An 18192-nucleotide genomic window follows, 5' to 3' on the forward strand; every position below is an offset into this window, starting at 1 on the left:
CTGTGTCTCTGGAGCTGAAACTGCCCAGGGCATATGGAAACAAGCATTGCTGAAGAAGAAGCCAAACATCATGCTGGTCACACAGCTTGGGAGGGACCAAATGACAAAAATAAGATATGCTATTGAAGCAGCTAGTTTAAATACCCTGCAATTTTTAAAAATCCTACAGTTTCTTTGCCAGACAGCAAGGTTTGCAGCAAACACTGAGCCTCTGGAGAAAGTATCCTTTCTGTTGCAAAACTGAAAAAGCCCTGACTGAAGAACAGAACAACAAGAAAAATCTTCCTTACAGCATCTGTATGTTTTGGGAGCATTTAATCAATAGCCACAGGAAATTATACTCCTTTTGGAATACTGAATTAGAAAGGTGATATATATATATATATACACACACACATATATATGAGAGAGAGAGAGAAAGAGAGAGAGAGCTTTTTGTGCAGACTTCTTTAACTTGCATCTGACATAGAGCTTGAAACTCCTATTTCATTCATTTTAACCAAGATGTTAATTTGAGTTGTTGTTTCTGTGCTCATAGGTGTTTTATATCTTCAATACGGAGACGAAACTAAACAGCTACGGATGCCCAATGAGATCACAAGCACAGACACTATCCGTGCCCTTTTTGTAAGTGCCTTCCCCCAGCAGCTGACAATGAAAATGCTGGAGTCCCCCAGTGTGGCAATATACATCAAGGATGACAGCAGAAATATCTATTATGAATTATGCGACGTGAGGTAGGTTAAAATATGTGCCTTTGGTTGGGCTTGTTTGTTAAGACCTGTTACAATTCAGCATCAAAGAATAAAGCAAATCAAACCTATTGTGGACTTTACAGTGACAAAGATAAAACAGGCATCCCTTCACACCTCCTCTTCCTCTGCATCTCCATATTATCCAAAACACAATTTTTTACATCTGCTCTGCTACAGAGAAGGGCAATGTGGGGAACAGTTTTAGCATGTTCTCAACAGGGGAGATTAAAACACTGTTGTTTTAAATTAGGGATGGGAAACTTGTGGCCCTCCAGATTTTGCTGGATTCATCCATAATCATTGGTCATGCTGGCAGAGGATGATGGAAATTGTAGTCTAACAGCATCTGGACTGCCCTAGGTCCCTCATCCCTGTTTTAAATGATGTGAAGATGGAGAGAAGTATGAGCTGCCTGCATTTCCTGTTGTGTTTGAATCCGTATTTCGTCCGAAGGAGCTCCTAGTGTCCAAATATGGTAGTGGATTATTATGGATCATTAGTCAATTCAAGATACTGAACATGGTTTGTTATTTGTAAATGATGATGATCATGATGGTAGGGTAAAGCTTACCTGATGGGTGCTTAGCACTATCCTGCTGAAAATGGGGAAGGCAGGTAGCATGGGTTGTTAAAGGTACCACTGATCCGTACAGCTAGAATTGTTTTCTATTTTACAGTTCTCTCTTCTTTTGTCTCCATTTCCAGAGAGTTGCATTAAAATAAAAGTAAAAAGATAAAGTATCTAGATAAAGTAGTAGTTAGTATTAGTATTTCAAAATAGTAGGCAAGATGGTTCAGTGGATAGAGTGTGAGGGTTTGATAACAGAAATTTAGGGTTCAAATCCTGTTCACAGGACAATATTGAGCAAATATTTCAGCTTAATCAACCTTGCATAATTATGAGGATAAACAAGCTAAGAACGGTAAATAATTTTGCATGTGGAGATGCTGCTGCAGCAGTGCTTTTTGGGAGTGATAGCTAAAATGCTGGAGGACAGAGACAAAATTCAAAGTGTTCTTGATAGGCTGGATCATTGGGCTGAAAACAACAATGAAATTTAACAGGGATCAGTGCAAAATTCTACACCTAGGAAAAAGAAACCAAATGCACAGTTATAAGATGGGGGATACTTGGCTCAGCAATACTACATGTGAGAGGGATCTTGGAATTGTTGTTGATCACAAGCTGAATATGAACCAACAGTGCAATGTGGCTGCAAAACAGGCAAATACTATTTTAGGCTGCATTAACAGAAGTATAGTTTACAAATCACATGAAGTACTAGTTCCCCTCTATTTGGCACTGGTTGGGTCTCATGTTGAGTACTCCATTCAGTTCTAGACTCTGCACTTTAAGAAGGATGCAGACAAACTGAAACAGGCTCAGAGGAGGGCAACAAGGATGATCAGGGGACTGGAAACAAAGCCCTATGAGGAACAACTGAAAGAACTGGACATGTTTAGCCTTGAGAAGAGAAGACTGAGGGGAGATATGATAGCACTCTTCAAATACGTGAAAGGTTGTCACACAGAGGAGGGCCGGGATCTCTTCTCGGTTGTCCTAGAATGCAGGATATGAAATTATGGGCTCAAGTTACAGGAAGCCAGATTTTGACCCTCAAAGTGGCAAGCCAGTGAAAAACATGGTAGTGGAAACTGGAATGTTTTTAATAAATGCCTGAGACATTTTGGGTATAAGTCACCCTTAGTCAAGGGCAATCTCTAATAAAAAAGTAGCTATCTTGTCGGTAAAGCCAGATGGATAACTTCTTACACGCAGCTGGCTATAAAGTAAGAAACGGGCAGCTCCCACACAGGTTATTTTTCATTGGAGATTGCCCTTGAAAAAGGGTGACTTGTACCCGAAACATGTCGGGCTTTTATTAAAAACATTCCGGTTTCCACTACTGTCTTTTTCACTGGCTTGCCACTTTGAGGGTCTCCCCCTCTTTTGTCACTGGCATTATCACAGTTACCAGGCAAAGACACTTGAGGAAGGTGCAAACTAGGGATGGTGAGAGATGTGGAATGGGAAGAGGGGTGTGTGCCCATGAAGGGGGTATAGCATGGTGAGAGGCCACAGGGCCAAATAGAGAGGCTTTGAAGACCACATTTGCCCCCCCAGCCTCAGATTCCCCAACCTTGATATAGAACCAAGTGAGTTTCAGATTACAGATGGAGAATCACATTTTTGAAACTCCTCCAGTATGTCTGTGTGTAACCCTGCAAGGAGAAAACTAGATCAGAAAGGAAAGTGGCAGAGTAGAACCTTCCTCTTTGTTGTGCTAGTTTTCTACTTGGAGACATTTTTTTTACACAGGGGTCCATTCAAAAAATGGTACTGCCACCCATAGTCAGTCAGTGGTAGTGACTGGCCACTCTGCCTCCTCATTCTTATTTGCATATATGTAGATCCATCCCTGAAAGGTGTAAAGAGGCAGTGATCCATGGCACTACAGCACAAAATGCTAGTAGTGTTGTGATGGTGGGAACTCTCCTTTGAGACTGAGTTACAGCAAGCTGAGGTTGCCTGTGGGTATGTATTTTCTTGTGGTTTCTCCTGGATGCTAACTCTCATTAATGCTTAATGTTTAAGTAACCCTTTGTTTCCTAACAGCCAGTGCTGATCTGTCTCTTCAGCTCTCTGTTTTTCCTGACAGACTGCTTGAACTAAATAGCAGCAGTGCTGCAAGTTCTAACTAGTTACAGATTCAGAAGCAATTACCAACTGCAGTGCGACTTTAAAAGAAACAAGACCTGTCCAAAAATCCTTCACCATGTGTTCTCTCCCCCCTCCCCTATGATAATCCCAGTGATTAAGATCAGCCCACTAAACTTGTAGCTGCACCTGGAGCAAAGGAATTCAGTTTTATGTGCAAATTCTCAGGAGATCATTGGTGTTAAATGAAAGGCATTGTAGCTTTAAGAGGACATAAGTGTGTTTAGATTGCTGGCTTTGTGGCTGGTTATTGCTGAGGGAGAAAACATAAGGGCTGGTTTCAGGTCTTTAATCCATGAACTATTTGTAAGGTAAGTTTTTAAGCTAACTGGAAAACAACTGATTTTTAAAATTGTTGCATCATTATGTTAGCTTTGTTAACTGTAAACTCATCTTCAAACTTGTTTAGGCTAATTTTAAAATGAAAGCCCCCCCCCCGGTTGCCTGTTTTCTGTTTTAAACCAAAATTGACAGAACTAAAGGTTTTCATTTTAAAATCTTAAAAGGTAACTTGCAGCTGGGTCCCATGTGTCTACGTCTTGCTGAATTCATGGGAAAGACATTATCAAGCATGGGATTAGGGCTATGGAATATTGGATATGTGCTAAGAAACTTTTAAAAAATTCTGCTGCCCTATTTTGATTTATGGTTATCACAAATGGGGGGAAATCTGACTTCTTGTTCGTAAAGAACAACTGAACTCCACTGAAAGTATTATGAATATAAAAGGTATTTGCTTTCCTAAGTTTTTGTTCTGCACCCAGGATCTTTAAATAACCCCCAAACTACTTTAATTTGCATGGGTGTGGATTTCTCCTGAAAGAATTATACCTCCAAAGGAGTAGGTAAGAGGCTGTATTGTCTGTCTTTTGTCTCTGGTCCAGTAGAGAGTCTTTCTTTAGTTGCCTGCTACCATGATGCTATCCAAATGATTAGGGTTAGTAAAACAAATTGGCTAAAGCAAAGTTCTTCCATCCCCTTTCATTGCTGATCCTTATTAGTTACTTTGTTTTGTTTTAAATCCTAGGAACATTCAAGACAGATCTTTCCTTAAAGTTTACAACAAAGACCCTGCACATGCTTTCAATCACATTTCCAGAGCTGTAAATGGAGAGGTAAGGGCAAATGGGTAAAGGTTATTTTTTCTTCTTGTACTCTGTCTTGTTTTGGTTGACAAAAACCTCATAGGTGGGATTGCCAGAAATGTGTCTGTGCCTATCTCTTATCCCTTAATTGTTTTGCAAGAGTTGTTAAATAATGCTTGAAAACCTGCCGCAGTGTTCCCTTTGGAGGGCTACTCTATATTCCTAACGGTTTGGTGGAGACATAATTATGTTGTTTGCTTAACCCTGGCTAGCAAATGGGGAATGGACCAATGTGTAGACCCTCAGCCCCACTCCCTTGGTAGTAATCTGCTATTTGTGCTAACCAAAGTTCTCGCTTAACCCAGGCTCTGAAAACAGTCTGAAAGCAGGGCTGGCTCCAGGTTTTGGGGGCCCTTGGACAGAGGCTATCAGTGGATTCCCTGATTCCTTGTTTTCCTTCACATTCCTCCTTCCTCTTGGCCCCACCCCTTTGAAGTAAAACAAATCTTGACCAATATGGCAACCCACTATTATCAAAGAAAAACAGTACAACATCTTGAACTTTTGAAATGGTTAGTGCCTTTTCTTCGTAACTGAATAGATACACCACTCCCACATATCTAAAATTAATCCTTGAGTCTCTCTGCTATAATCTCATTCTACGCTTCCTTGGTTGGAGATAAAAATGTTACATTTTTGTACAGGCAAAGTATGTAAATATATATATATTTGATACTATGGTGACATCCATTTGCTGGATCAGCTGGTGGAGCTGGGCTGGAGACAACAAAGGGTCCTTCTGAGATCCTGGACCCTCAGCCAGTGCCCTACCTGGCCCACTGCTGAAGCTGGGGCTGTCTGAAAGCATGATTTGGGTTAAGTAGAAACCCTTGTTGTGTTAACTGGTTTACCATCAGTGTCCACAACAGTAGTTATGTGCTTGCCCATGGTGGTGAGGAATCCTACTTTGAAAGGAAGTGGTGAAGATTGGGGGGTGGGTAAGGAACCCACGGCTGTGCCCTCAGCTGCTTCACCACACTAAGGCAGTGCATTTGAATCTTAAGGGACTTTCATTCTGCCTACTACATTATAGATGACTAGGCTGACCCTACTTACTTGAGAGTAAGCCCCCTTGAATTCAGTAGGACATACTTCTGAATAGATGTGTGTAGGATTGCACTGTTGGGCTGTGATCTATTCTGATTGGTTGTATCACACCCTATAATGTTTACATCCTTAATATCACATTGAGACTTCGACATATGTTCAACTTCCTCTCACTGGAATGAAAACCTTGCCATTTTAGACTATGTTACTTGGGGAGTAAGCCTTGTTGAACTCAATGGGATTTACTTCAGAGTAACCATGCACAGGATTTTATTGTAGGTCTGACTCTTGAACTTTCAAATATTGGCATGGATGCATCACAGTCCCAAATCTTTATTGGAGTTTTGTTTATTTTGGCATAATTAGCAGCAACTCTTCATGGACTCCTGTCCCAGGGCAGCTGTAAGATATTAACCCTTGGTTCTGCTAAAGCTGCATGGGAGCCCTGAGCCCCTGGGACCAAATGCGGCCCTGCAGTCTTCTCTATATGGCCCTCGGACATTCCCCAGGCCTCCCCCTCTTCTTAAGCCACACACCTCCTCACGCGCTTGTGCCTGGTTGGAATATGGCCTTGGACTGCTATTGTGCCTCTTGTTTTCCTGGATGGGAGGATGGCAAGGAGTATGAATCGAAGCTTCTGATTTCTGCATTGTTAGGATATAGTCTACAGTGCAAACAGTGCAAAGAGATAAGAAGCTGTGTACACACCATACATTTAAAGCACATTGCTTCCCCCCAAGAAGCCTGGGAACATAAAGATAGCCTGCTGGATCAAGCCAATGGCCCATCTAGCCCAGCATCCTGTTCCCACAGGGGCCAACCAGATGCCTATGGGATGCCCAAACATAGGACCTAAGGGCAAGAGCACTCTCCCCTCCTGCGATTTCAAGCAACAGGTATTCGGAAGCGTACCGCCTCCAACTGTGGAGGCAGAGCATAGCCATCATGGAACTGTATACCCCTTCACAGAGCTACAGTTGCCAGAGGTGTGTACACAACCAGAGTCACATCTGTTGCCTTGCTTATATTTGCCTCTGACTACACTGATGATTACCTCTGGCCCTGGGTGCCACTGGCATGCAGCCCCTGGAAGGTTGCATATTAGGGAATGTGGCCCTCCAGCAGATAACGGTTCCCTATCCCTGTGCCAAAGGGGATCGTTTTTTCTGAAGCCACTTCCCAAGTCATTTGTGGGGTTTCTCATGGACAGCAAAAACTTGCCACCATTAAAAAAACACACAGCCATTTTGCACCAATAGCAATGTATTACTTTTTTAGGAATGCAATGGCTATGGATGTGGCTTTAAATAGATCCCAAACTAAAATTAACTAGCTGCCCCCCATAGACTTTCCTCTGTGCTGGAGAGATTGTAACTAAATGTCTTTTTGTTCAGGTGAAATATTTCTTAAGGAAAATCCCCTTTGATGTATGTTCCTCCTTATCTCTCTGGATAAAATGCATTAACTGTATCAAGTCAAAGCATGCGTTGTCACCAACTAGGCTTCTTGGTTTTTTAGTAGGTTATATAGAACTTTGAAGTGGATGTGAAATGTTGTAAAAAACACCTGAAAAAATATGGACTTATAATCCGTATCCTCCGTGGCGCAGAGTGATAAGCGGTGGTAACGCAGCCGAAGCTCTGCTCACGGCCGGAGTTTGATTCCAACGGAAGGAGGATGTCAAATCTCCGGTAAAAGGGGTCGAAGTCCACTCAGCCTTCCATCCATCCGTGGTCGGTAAAACGAGTACCTGGCACACGCTGGGGGGGTAAAGAAAGGTCAGGGAAGGAACTGGCAAAACTACCCCATATATATGGTCTGCCTAGTAAATGTCGCAAGACGTCACCCTAAGAGTTGGAAATGACTCGCACTACAAGTGCGGGGACACCTTCACCTTTGTAATTGTGCATCTGTTTCAGAGTTTGTTGAGTGCACACGCTTTGCATTTTGAGTCTGAATGCATTAAAGACTTACTGAAGCTCTTAACGTAGCAGGGGCTGGTAATTTCTAAATATATACGCTGGGTAGTGAGGTGTTGCTTTCCGTGAAGCAGTTTCTCTGTACTTCTGCTCAGCTCTCCAATGACTCTGTGGAGGTATGTCACACGGCAGGTGGCATGTGAAATGTGCACCTCTGCCAAGAAAATTCATTTCCTGATCTGCAGCCAGCTCTCTTGGAGCTGTGATGTTACTAGCTTTCACGAGCTAAGCAGAGTTGAAACTTGGGCAGCCATTGGGGAGATGGCTGGACTGTCATTCACGTTCAAGCAACAGTTCTTTCAGGTAAATGTTTCTAAGTACTAGAGGGGCAGGACAGAGGACTCGCAGAAGAAGGCAGAGTTAATTACCTGCCTATATTGCATTTTTAGCTCTTAAAAACCAAATGGGGTGGGGGAGGAGGGGGAGAGGTCTCTGTGAAGTTGCACGGAGAAAACATTAGCTGGATAGTGAAAGGCAAGACGGGTGGGGTTGTCTTTTATTTATTCCCTGTGCCTTGGTTGTACTTATAATGGAACAAGCTGGTGTTCTTACTTCCATATTTAAATATATGCACAAAGCCATACTTCTTTGTAAGGTCCAGCATCTGCTCACAGACAAGGTTCTCTTTCAGTCAACAAAGCCTGAAGGGCTTAACGCTTCTCTTGTTGTAATACGATTACTTTTTTAAAAAATTGCTTAGTTTGACATTCTGCGACAGAAGGACTTGCTGCATTTTTATAGCAATGATGATATGCTGTGGATAAAGTTGAATGTGTTTGTGAGGAACGATGGTTAGGCTTGGACAGTTTGCTCTGTACAGTCTTGTTCCGCTGCTTTATTCCTTTCAAGCTCCAAACCAGTCAGCGGGCTGGTGGTGTAGACTTGTTCCATTGTAACACAATGCAAGGCAAGCATGTTTACTGCCTTCTAGAACACCCGCTTTAATTACTTTTTGACACAAGCACTCCTTGTATAGGGAAGGATTGGCAGCCCCTCCGAGGTGTCAGGTATTGATCGTAGGGGTAAAACCACTTAGAAGCAAGAAATGCCAAGTGTAGGATCTTAAGTCTTTCCATAGAGGTTCCTCCTTTTCATCTTCCCATTTTCCAATTTACTCTTATTTGGAAAAGGCAGCTGGATTTAAGGGCTATCTCTTATATCTCCCCTGTACAGACCCCTGGGCAGTAAGGTCTAAGGAGGCAGTCCTTTTTTGTGGAAAATGTTATTACCCTTGCTATTTAAAAAAAATTAAAATATTCACTCTTTCCACTTTCCTACGGCTTATGTCACTTCTTTCAGGAAGAGTAAAATAACAATAATAATGTGCCATTGTGTGTAAAGTTCAGGTGTCATCTGATACAAAGCCGTGCTGAATTTTTTCATTGGAAATGGGATTGCATCAATTTGCATATGAAAAAACTATTTCCTGCCATGTTTATTACTTGGTTGCCTCACCTTACTGTTTTGCATAGTGTAAATTCTCTGCTTACCCAGTTATCTGCAAAAACAATTAAATCTAGCATTATGTCAAAATCTGATTCTATCACCAGAACTGTAAGATCTGTTTGTGCAGCTGCTGTTTACAGGGAAAAGCCACCGCTGGGTAACTTTTCCTTATTATTTTTTTGTCATGGTTAAACTTCCTTGTGAAGGCTGCCCCCTAGTGACCAGAACTTATGATATTCTAGTACACTAACTTTTGCAGAAAAAAGAGAAAGATTATAATATAAATACACTATAAGAAAATATACTAACATATTTTAAGTAATTCCAATGTTTTAGAAAGCCATCTTTCCAGTAAAGCCATTCCTTAACTATCAGTAATTTTATTTGATAGCTGTTACATATCAGCCCCCTGAATAACCTGTGATAAGCTCAGGTCCTCCTTTCAGACTTCTCATAGACATCTGGTTGGCCACTGTGAGAACAGGATGCTAGACTAGATGGACCATTGGCCTGATCCAGCAGGCTCTTCTTATGTTCTTAAGCTCCTGAGGGATCAGGGTTCCTAGAAGGACCATTTAAAACTTCAGGTTCCACCTCTGAAACCAGGCTGTTTTTGTGGCTGTGGGTAAGTCTCAGTTCTGATAGTAATCTATGAACAGAAATAATAGTGGCCTACCACACTGGGTTGTTATGAGGATAAATACAAATGTATGTTAAAATTTAAAATTAAAATGCTATATAAATAGGGAGGAAATGGTATATTTTCACTAGTCAAAAATAGTTGTGCGAGTGTAGGGTTGCCAGGTCAGAAGCATCCCAAAACCTGAGATGTCACGGGGCGGGCCCTAGTGATGTCACGGGGCGGGCCCTAGTGATGTCACGGGGCGGGCCCTAGTGATGTCACGGGGCGGGCCCTAGTGATGTCACGGGGCGGGCCCTAGTGATGTCACGGGGCGGGCCCTAGTGATGTCACGGGGCGGGCCCTAGTGATGTCACGGGGCGGGCCCTAGTGATGTCACGGGGCGGGCCCTAGTGATGTCACGGGGCGGGCCCTAGTGATGTCACGGGGCGGGCCCTAGTGATGTCACGGGGCGGGCCCTAGTGATGTCATAAAGCATGATACATTAAGTATCAACCACAGTTGCTTGGAGCATACCATTCAAACAAAAAAAAAATGCCTTTCCTGTCCAAAACACCTTCTCTCGACTTCTGTGCAAGAACCCAGTAAATTCTTTGCAAACTTCAAGAGATGGACACCTAGGGATATTGGGAGCAGTGTGTGGAGAGAGAGAGGTTCTCTCAAGGACAGATCTGTCCTGTTTACTTGCCGCCCTGGGCTCCTGCTGGGAGGAAGGGTGGGATATAATAATAATAATAATAATAAAATGAACATTAACACTGGCTCCACCAAATAATATAAATTAATGAATTATTTAAATCACTCATTGCATCTTAGAGGAATACAGGAGCATGAAATATGGTCTATCCAGATAATCAATCTCTTGCACAAATACCTAGAAGTTCAGATTTGATGAAGATCAAAGTACTGCAGGAATTATTTTAGGTAACTGTGATAATCCTTAGGAGAAATAGTTCTTCCACTATACACACCACGTTGTACATTCCCATTACCCTCTACTTAAGCCAATAACATTTTTCTAATCCTGTGATGTTAAAATCTAAAGCTCTCCTATAAAATTTTACATTTTATAAATTATATATTATAGATTAATTACAGAGCTTCTGAAATATATTTTCCTTATGCTGGAAGCACTACTTAGTCTCATTAAAAAAACCCTCCACTTTTTACATTTTCTAGGTTTATTCACTCTCCCACACATGCTTCTTATTTTAAAATGTGTTGTCCTGGAGTGCTCCAAGCACTAGAGGCCTAAACCCAAGTATGGAACACATCTCTTCTAGTCTAGCACCGGAAAGTACACCAGGGCAGTTGTTCCACAGAGCCTACAAACCTATAATAATTATAGATATGCCATGCATTAATTAGTGCATGTTGTGTGCACATCACCAGCGGCATCTTAAGGCAAAAGGAGGGGCCATGTACCTGAGCCTCAGTGTATGAGGTGCAGTCAATGAAGGGGGGGCATAGGGAGCTGCCTGCCGCCAAGTCAAACCATTGGGTACATCTATCTCTGTACTGCCTACACTGACTGGCAGCAGCTCTCCTGTGTTTCAGGCAGGGAGTCTTCCCAAGCTCCACCTGGAGATGAACCTGGGACCTTCTACATGTGAAGCTGGTGCTGTGCCCACTCAGCCACAGTCCTTCCCCAGGGAGTGTGGGGAGTTCCGGAGGGGGGAGAGGATGCCAGGGGTGGCTCAAGGTATGTTTGAGAGAGAAGGAAAACTGGGGGAAGGGGGGCTCTTTTGGCAGGAGCCCAAACTGAAGTCAACCTGCAAGAAGGTGTGGCATGAGGGGGTGCCAACCTGCATTGACCCAAGTGTGCGAGGAGGGTTTGGTTCAGTTTTGTTTTTTGGGACGGTGGGGCGGGAGACTATTAGAGGGTGGTTAATCCAGGCAGCGCCCTATCAGTCCTGGGGCGGGAGCAGCACCAGGGATCAAGGGTGGCTCTCTAGTCCTCATGGAGGATGGTGGGTTAAGAACCTAAGAGCCAACGTGGGCTCATCCAGTCCAGCACATCCTCTTCTCACAGTGGCTGACCAGCTGCGGGGGCCCTGCGCTCCCCTTCCGCAATCCATGACAGGATAGCAGGGCAGAAGCTTCAGAGCCGCCCACCATTCTCCCGCTTCACCTACCTTTCTCTCTGCTGTTTTTTGCAGCGTGCGCAGGTTTGTCATCAGTTAAGATGGCGGCCGAGGTTTCCCTAAGGGGCTGAAGCCTCTGCTGCCATCTTGGTTGATGGCAGCAATATGAGCGTGTAGCACACGTGCATGCCTTCAACCAAGATGGTGGCAGAGGCTTCAGCCCCTTAGGGAAACCTCAGCCACCATCTTGATTGATGGCAAACCTGTGCGTGCTGCAAAAAACAGCAAAGAGAAAGGTAAGTAGAGCAGGGAAATGGTGAGGGGCTTGGGATCTCCTGCCCTGCAGCCAGCCCTGCTGGGTGGCCATGCCACACCACGCTAAAAACTGGAGATCCAGGGACAGGGGGTGTGGTCTGGTCAGAGAGCCAGAAAACACCCCCGAAGCTGGAGACCGGCCGAAAACCAGAGATCTGGTAACTCTATGCGAGTGGTGCTGTAGCATAAATGAATTGGGCTGCAACCTTGATGAGCCCTGAAACTGTCATATGATTGTTAAACAGTGCACCAAATTTAGACTACATCCACGCAATTGCCATATACATTTGGGGGTGTAAATTGGTCCCCTACTAATACTTTTCTCTAGGGATGGAAGCATCTGTCGACTTTCTCATTTTTCCAGTCTTAAATTAAGTTCTTCATATTTCTGCCGCAATTAAAAAAAAATCCTCATGAAAATTCTTCAGCATTTTAGTGCACATTTCTCCTAGTAAACACATTTTGTATGCAGTTTTGACTAAGTTACACATGTATACAAGCAATTCTTGCTTAACACTTTTGTATGTTATTTTTACCAATATATTTATTTTAATGCGCAATAATTCATAATATATATGCATTTTGTAAACATAGCTTGCTTGGATGAGCAGAACTTTATTAAACATGTAGAAAGTATGAGAAAGCCATAACTAAATGAATGATTCTAAGTAGCTCACTAAAGTGCGGCAGACTCTTCATTTTTTTCAATTTGATGCTTCCGATGACAGCTGCATGATTGAATGAAAGCAAGAGAGCAAGAGGCCAGCACCATTGAATTTGGGGGGGAGGGAAATAAAAATAGGCCAAAGCAGGTAATGATGCAGATGTGATTTATTGCTGGGTATTTGGAATAATTTAAATGTAAAAATCCTGTGTGATTTTTAAACAGTAGGATTTATATCACTTTTGTTAATAAGCAAAATTATATATTGCTCTAGTCTTTTTTCTTCGTGTCTAGTTATGTGCCTGGCCCATCTGGAAGCTTCATGGCTAGCTAGAATATGTTAACAATGTAAAGAAAGTGATCCCTTACCTTGTCGTATATTTGCAAAGCGGAATGTCTGGACATCCTACAGGCCCAAATAAAGGGGTGACTAGGTCTTTGCCAATGGCAAAATTCTCTCAACACTTGCAAATAAATAAATAAGAATCTCTCTAACCTCCAAAATATGGGGAGAATGGGATGGTGAAAGGGTTATGCATGAATGCTGTCTTAGTATCAGGGTGCATCCCTGAAAGGATAGGGCAGCACATGGATGCTCTCCCCCTGCTGGCCGGGGCTGAGAGTTGGGGCTGAATTGCAGTTAGGGATGGATCCATTGACTGGGGATGTTTCAAAAGCATTCCGTTGATAGGCTGGTATTGTTTCGAATTCATTTTTTGTCTGCTAGCTGTTGCTTTTATTGATCCATTTTCCCTCACAAAAAAATGGTATTAATATTGACATTTTGCAAGGAAATATCAATAAATGAAAGGAAATAACAATAAAACTATTGTTCTCAATATCAATATTTTAGCGATGGATTTTTTTTAATCCATTTTTGAAAATAGCTGTGGGAAATCACTACATACAAATCTGATCCGCAGCAATAAAGAATAAGTGAATTAATGGAAAATTCAGTACCAAATCCGAATTGGGTGGAATTCTAGCACATCCCTAATTGTAGTTGCTGGCTTCCTGTTTGCACCACCTCAGCCTGGGGCTTAATGGATTGAGGGAGAATTGAGCTGAGAGGATACTCTTCAAGGATCCTTTCAGCAGTAAACAGGACTGCCCTGTCATCCCTGAAATGAGTTGTGAGGGATCAAATCTAAGTGGGCTTTTGGAGGACAGAAGTTCACATCACTCAATCCCATCTTTCCTCATGTATCACCCTTCCCTTCTCACACAAACAAATACAGTGCTCTTCCTTATGATCTGTTTACTGATCATCCATCCTGATTTGCATGCACATAGCTTACACTGAGGTTGGAAGATATTCTGTCTTTACTGAGCATTGATTCTGATTTGTCTGCAAGGTGGTTATGCCACAATGAGCATTCATTCTCCATTTATCCTGATTTGTTTGCTTTTTTATATATCTTTACTTTTGTTGTGACCCCTATTGGGAAGGGAGGCATCGACAAGGGTGACACCGACTTTGAGGACTGGGTCAATGAGCTGCAGGAAGAGACTAGCAGTGAGGAGAGCTCATAGTGTACCCAGACCCCTATTCCTGCCAGTTCAACTCCCCCCGATCCCGCCCCCCCTGCTGGAGTGCAACCTGAACTGTCAGAGACTGCTCCATTAGACACGCCCCCTTTTGCCTGCACCAGAGGCGCTGCCTTGTCAACCTGACGTTCCCCAGCCAAGCGCCCCACAACTTCCCATGCTTGAGCAGACAGATAGCCCCCACCAGTCAGAGGGGGAGGTTGAGATCCAACCCCCATCACCCCACGCACAGAGGCTTCAGAAGCTGGAAGTTCAATGGATGGAGTTGAGGAGGAGCTTTCATTTATGCGCAAAAGCCAATCCTACTTAAGTTGACTCAGGGGAGGGGCTAGTTGCTGAGTCAACATTTGAGAGCTGCGAAGGCATGCTTAGTCAGTGTTAGTTCAGGGCAAAAGTTCTTAGAAAGCATAGAGAGGTTAATGAGCTGCAAAGCTTTTGATGTATCTATAATTTTAATAAAAAGAGAGAAAATCACAGATGCGACTGTGACTTGAGTCTTTCAACTTCAGGCTGGACAACTTCAGCCATTCGTTCTCACACTTTTCAATGCATTTCCCTGACACTTTCCAAACAGCAAAAAGTCTGATTCTTTAAAAAAAGTGGATTGTTGCACTAGGGTGACAGGAGGCTTTAATCCACTTCAGTTGCTTCAACCTAAAGTTCTAGCACACTCCTGAAATCCTCCAGTAAAAAAGAGACAGTCTGGAAGCATCCTTAATAGTTTTTTTTAAAAGAAACCAACCTTTAACCCCAATTTACTTTAGTCTGGCTACAAAAAGCCATCCCATAGAATAGATTCATGAGATAGGTTACTATTCTGTTGGCATTTTTGTTTTAAACTCTTATTTACCCCATGTGAATGAGCCTGGGAATCTGTTTGAATGGATGTATATAAATGCATAAAGTAAACTAAATATTGAGAAGACTTAGAACTAATTCACAAAAAAATGTGGTGGTTGGGTTGCTGTTTCTATGTGCTCGAGTCCCCATGTTGCAGCGGCAACACCTGAAGGTGTTCATCTTCACACATGAGAAGGGGAGTGAGTCCCATCCTTCACTGTACCTGCTGGCCATGCTTTCTGTCAGCTGCACCCTCAGCAAGTGCAGCAAGAGGACTTCCATGTGTCCCGACAGCTCCTCCACTTGGGAGGAGTCAAATTTGCTGATGGCACTCAATTATTCAAGGTGGGGATCATTAGGAAAGGACCTGAAAACAACACTGCTGATTTCATAATACTGTTGTTCAAATCTTGGAACCCTGGACAGTTATGGTCACCTCACCTCACAAAGGATATTGTAGACCTGGAAAAGGTTCAGAAAAGGGCAACCCAAATGATCAAAGGGATGCAGCAGCTCCCCAATGAGGAAAGGTTGCAGCATTGGGGGCTTGTTAGTGTGCAAAAACATGAGCAAGGAAGGATATGCTAGAGGTGTATAAAACTATGCATTGTGTGGAGAAAGGGGAGAAAGACTTCTCTCTCTCTCATCAATTTGAATGGCTTTATAAGAGTGTGGTGTAGTGGTTAAGGTGTTGGACTACGAGCTGGGTGACCGGGGTTCGAATCCCCACACAGCCATGAAGCTCGCTGGGTGACCTTGGGCCAGTCACTGCCTCTCAGCCTCAGAGGAAGGCAATGGTTAACCCCCTCTGAATACAGCTTACCATGAAAACCCTATTCATAGGGTCGCCATAAGTCGGGATCGACTTGAAGGCAGTCCCTTTCCATTTAGACAAATTCATACAGGATAAGATTATAGATCCTCACCACAATGGTTATGCGTTTGTTGGCATACTGTTGGAGGCAGTATGGCCCTGAAGACCAGCTGCTGGAATCGCACATGAAGAGAGTGCTGCTGCACTCGGCTCTTGCTTGCGGCTTTCCCATTGGCATCTGGCTGGCCACTATGAGAACAGGATGTTGGGCTAGGCAGACCTTTGGCCAGATCCAGCAGGACTCTAGTGTTCTTATATTGAATAAATCAAGCCAGGAAAGCGAGATTGAAGAGTGTGGGGGTGGGTGGGGGTTGTTGTTTGAGGGAGGAAAGTGAAGAAACCAGGCAGATGTCCTGGATCAAGGCTGCAGAATGGATTGCAATCCCCCCAAATGGGCGTACTGTGAGGTTAATTGTTTTAGGATTGCGACACTGGAGCCATAACTGGCACAGAGAGCAGATATTTAATATTGTAAAGTCTGGTATGCCTGAGGCTTCTTAGAATGCATTTAAAAGGTCCCATATGGCACTTTGTTGCTCGTGCTACTTGAAATGAAACTCTGCTTACTTCAGGGGAAGACGTGAATGCATGTCTGCTTGATACAGACTGCCCACAGGATAGAAGCCTCATCTTTCCTGCTGCATCACTGCCTGCTGTTTCCCCGTCCTTTGTCGCTGAGAGGTTATGACAACAGGAGCCATATTGTATTTATACACATCACATGTTTCCTTGCAATGGCTCGCAGTATCTGCCAAGCAGAACACATGGAAGAAGCATTTCTCATTAGCTCAGCATTTGTTTTGGTTATACTGATTTCCGGGACAGGAGGGAAAAAATTGCCATCTATGCTTAGATTTAACTTTTGTGCAGCGAAAGCCTCCAAATGGCTGTGAAATCATTTCAACAAGAAGGCTCCTCCTCCTTCTGACCTCTTTAGTTTTTTGGCTAAAGCTTCTCCCAGCAAAACAGAAGCATGTCGGTTCAGTTTTTGGGAGATGTGAAGGGCAGAATTAGTCACAAGTGCTGTCGTGTTGCATTACCTACAAGGCTCTTGCAAGGAAAGGGAGTTTACTGAAGGATGTAAGGTAAGCCTCGACTGTGGAAAGAGCTGCAAAATGCCTGAGGGGCTAAAAAGTTCATAGGTAAAAGGGTATTATAGATTTAAGGCAACAGAGCTGGCATAATATTTGAGGAAGGAAAGCTATAATTTTTTGTGAAGTCTGAGGGGGGCGGGAATGACATGTTCTTACTTGGCCTTTGTCGACTTTCAGAATATATATTCAGTCTCTGCACTCTCCTCTGAACTTGTTCAGATCCAGGTGCCTTCTTGAGTTCTTAGATTTTGTCTCTGATGAGTTGGGTACGGTTCTGTGAAATGAGTTGGACCATAACCCAAAAATGAGTTGGTTGTTAATTTGCTGCTGCTTCTCCAGTCAAGTGGAATCCAGGGCTTAACTGTCGTTAACCTGTTTTAAAACTGAACTGCCATTAAATTTAGAAAGTCTGGATGTTGATGGGATGGGAGAGTCTTTCTTTCACCTCTGATTATAACCCACAGACTCCTCGCTGAAGTTGCTGCATAGCAGATGAAGTCATTTTTTAAATGTGAAAAAAAATGTGGTGGTGGTTGAGGCATGCCCAGGCGAAAACCAGCACTGCAAATATTACCCTGTTAACTTGAAAAATTAAAGGGCCAATCTACATGTTATCCTTCCTGCCTCAAGATCCAGCAGAGTGGGGAGTTCAGCTCCAGAATTTTTTCAAAGTGAATGATAACGAGGCTTTCAGGACAGATTAGCATAGGGGAATGAGGAAAATAATCAATCGGAGGCGGGATACTTCCTCCTTTTTGTTTGATGGGGCTCCTACTTCATGTTAGCAGTTTAAATGGTAACCCTTTCTTTTCAAGGTTGTTTGTGTTTCTAATTAAAAGCTTAAGGCTGCATTTCAGCCAACTGAATATCTTTTGTTAAAAATCCGGCTGACGTTGAAAGTATGATGTCAAAAGTAAGCACCACTGAGTTCAGTGGAGCTTACTCTCCGCAATATATGTATTAAGTTGCAGTCAGCTTGATACTCATAAATGGGGTAGTATTCTAGATCCAGTTCCATAGGGGTTTAGGCCTAGTTTGGGCA

General features: G+C 43.2%; 1 protein-coding gene across 19 annotated transcripts in view; it reads left to right on the top strand.

Moving 5' to 3' along the window:
- The window catches only part of KIAA1217 (KIAA1217 ortholog), a 269082-nt gene that overhangs the window by 153711 nt on the left and 97179 nt on the right, over positions 1–18192 (top strand). For 15 of the 19 annotated variants that reach the window (XM_061585853.1, XM_061585854.1, XM_061585867.1 and 12 more), the window contains 2 exons: positions 539–737; positions 4502–4589. In XM_061585853.1, coding sequence (XP_061441837.1) covers positions 539–737; positions 4502–4589 — 287 coding nt within the window. Of the gene's footprint in view, positions 1–538; positions 738–3593; positions 3786–4391; positions 4412–4501; positions 4590–7857; positions 7949–17041; positions 17142–18192 lie in introns of those variants that run through there. The other 4 variants (XM_061585863.1, XM_061585864.1, XM_061585861.1 and 1 more) reach the window with 4 other exon arrangements.

The sequence above is a fragment of the Rhineura floridana genome, chromosome 10 (genome assembly GCF_030035675.1).
Source record: "Rhineura floridana isolate rRhiFlo1 chromosome 10, rRhiFlo1.hap2, whole genome shotgun sequence".
Taxonomy (NCBI): Eukaryota; Metazoa; Chordata; class Lepidosauria; order Squamata; family Rhineuridae; genus Rhineura; species Rhineura floridana.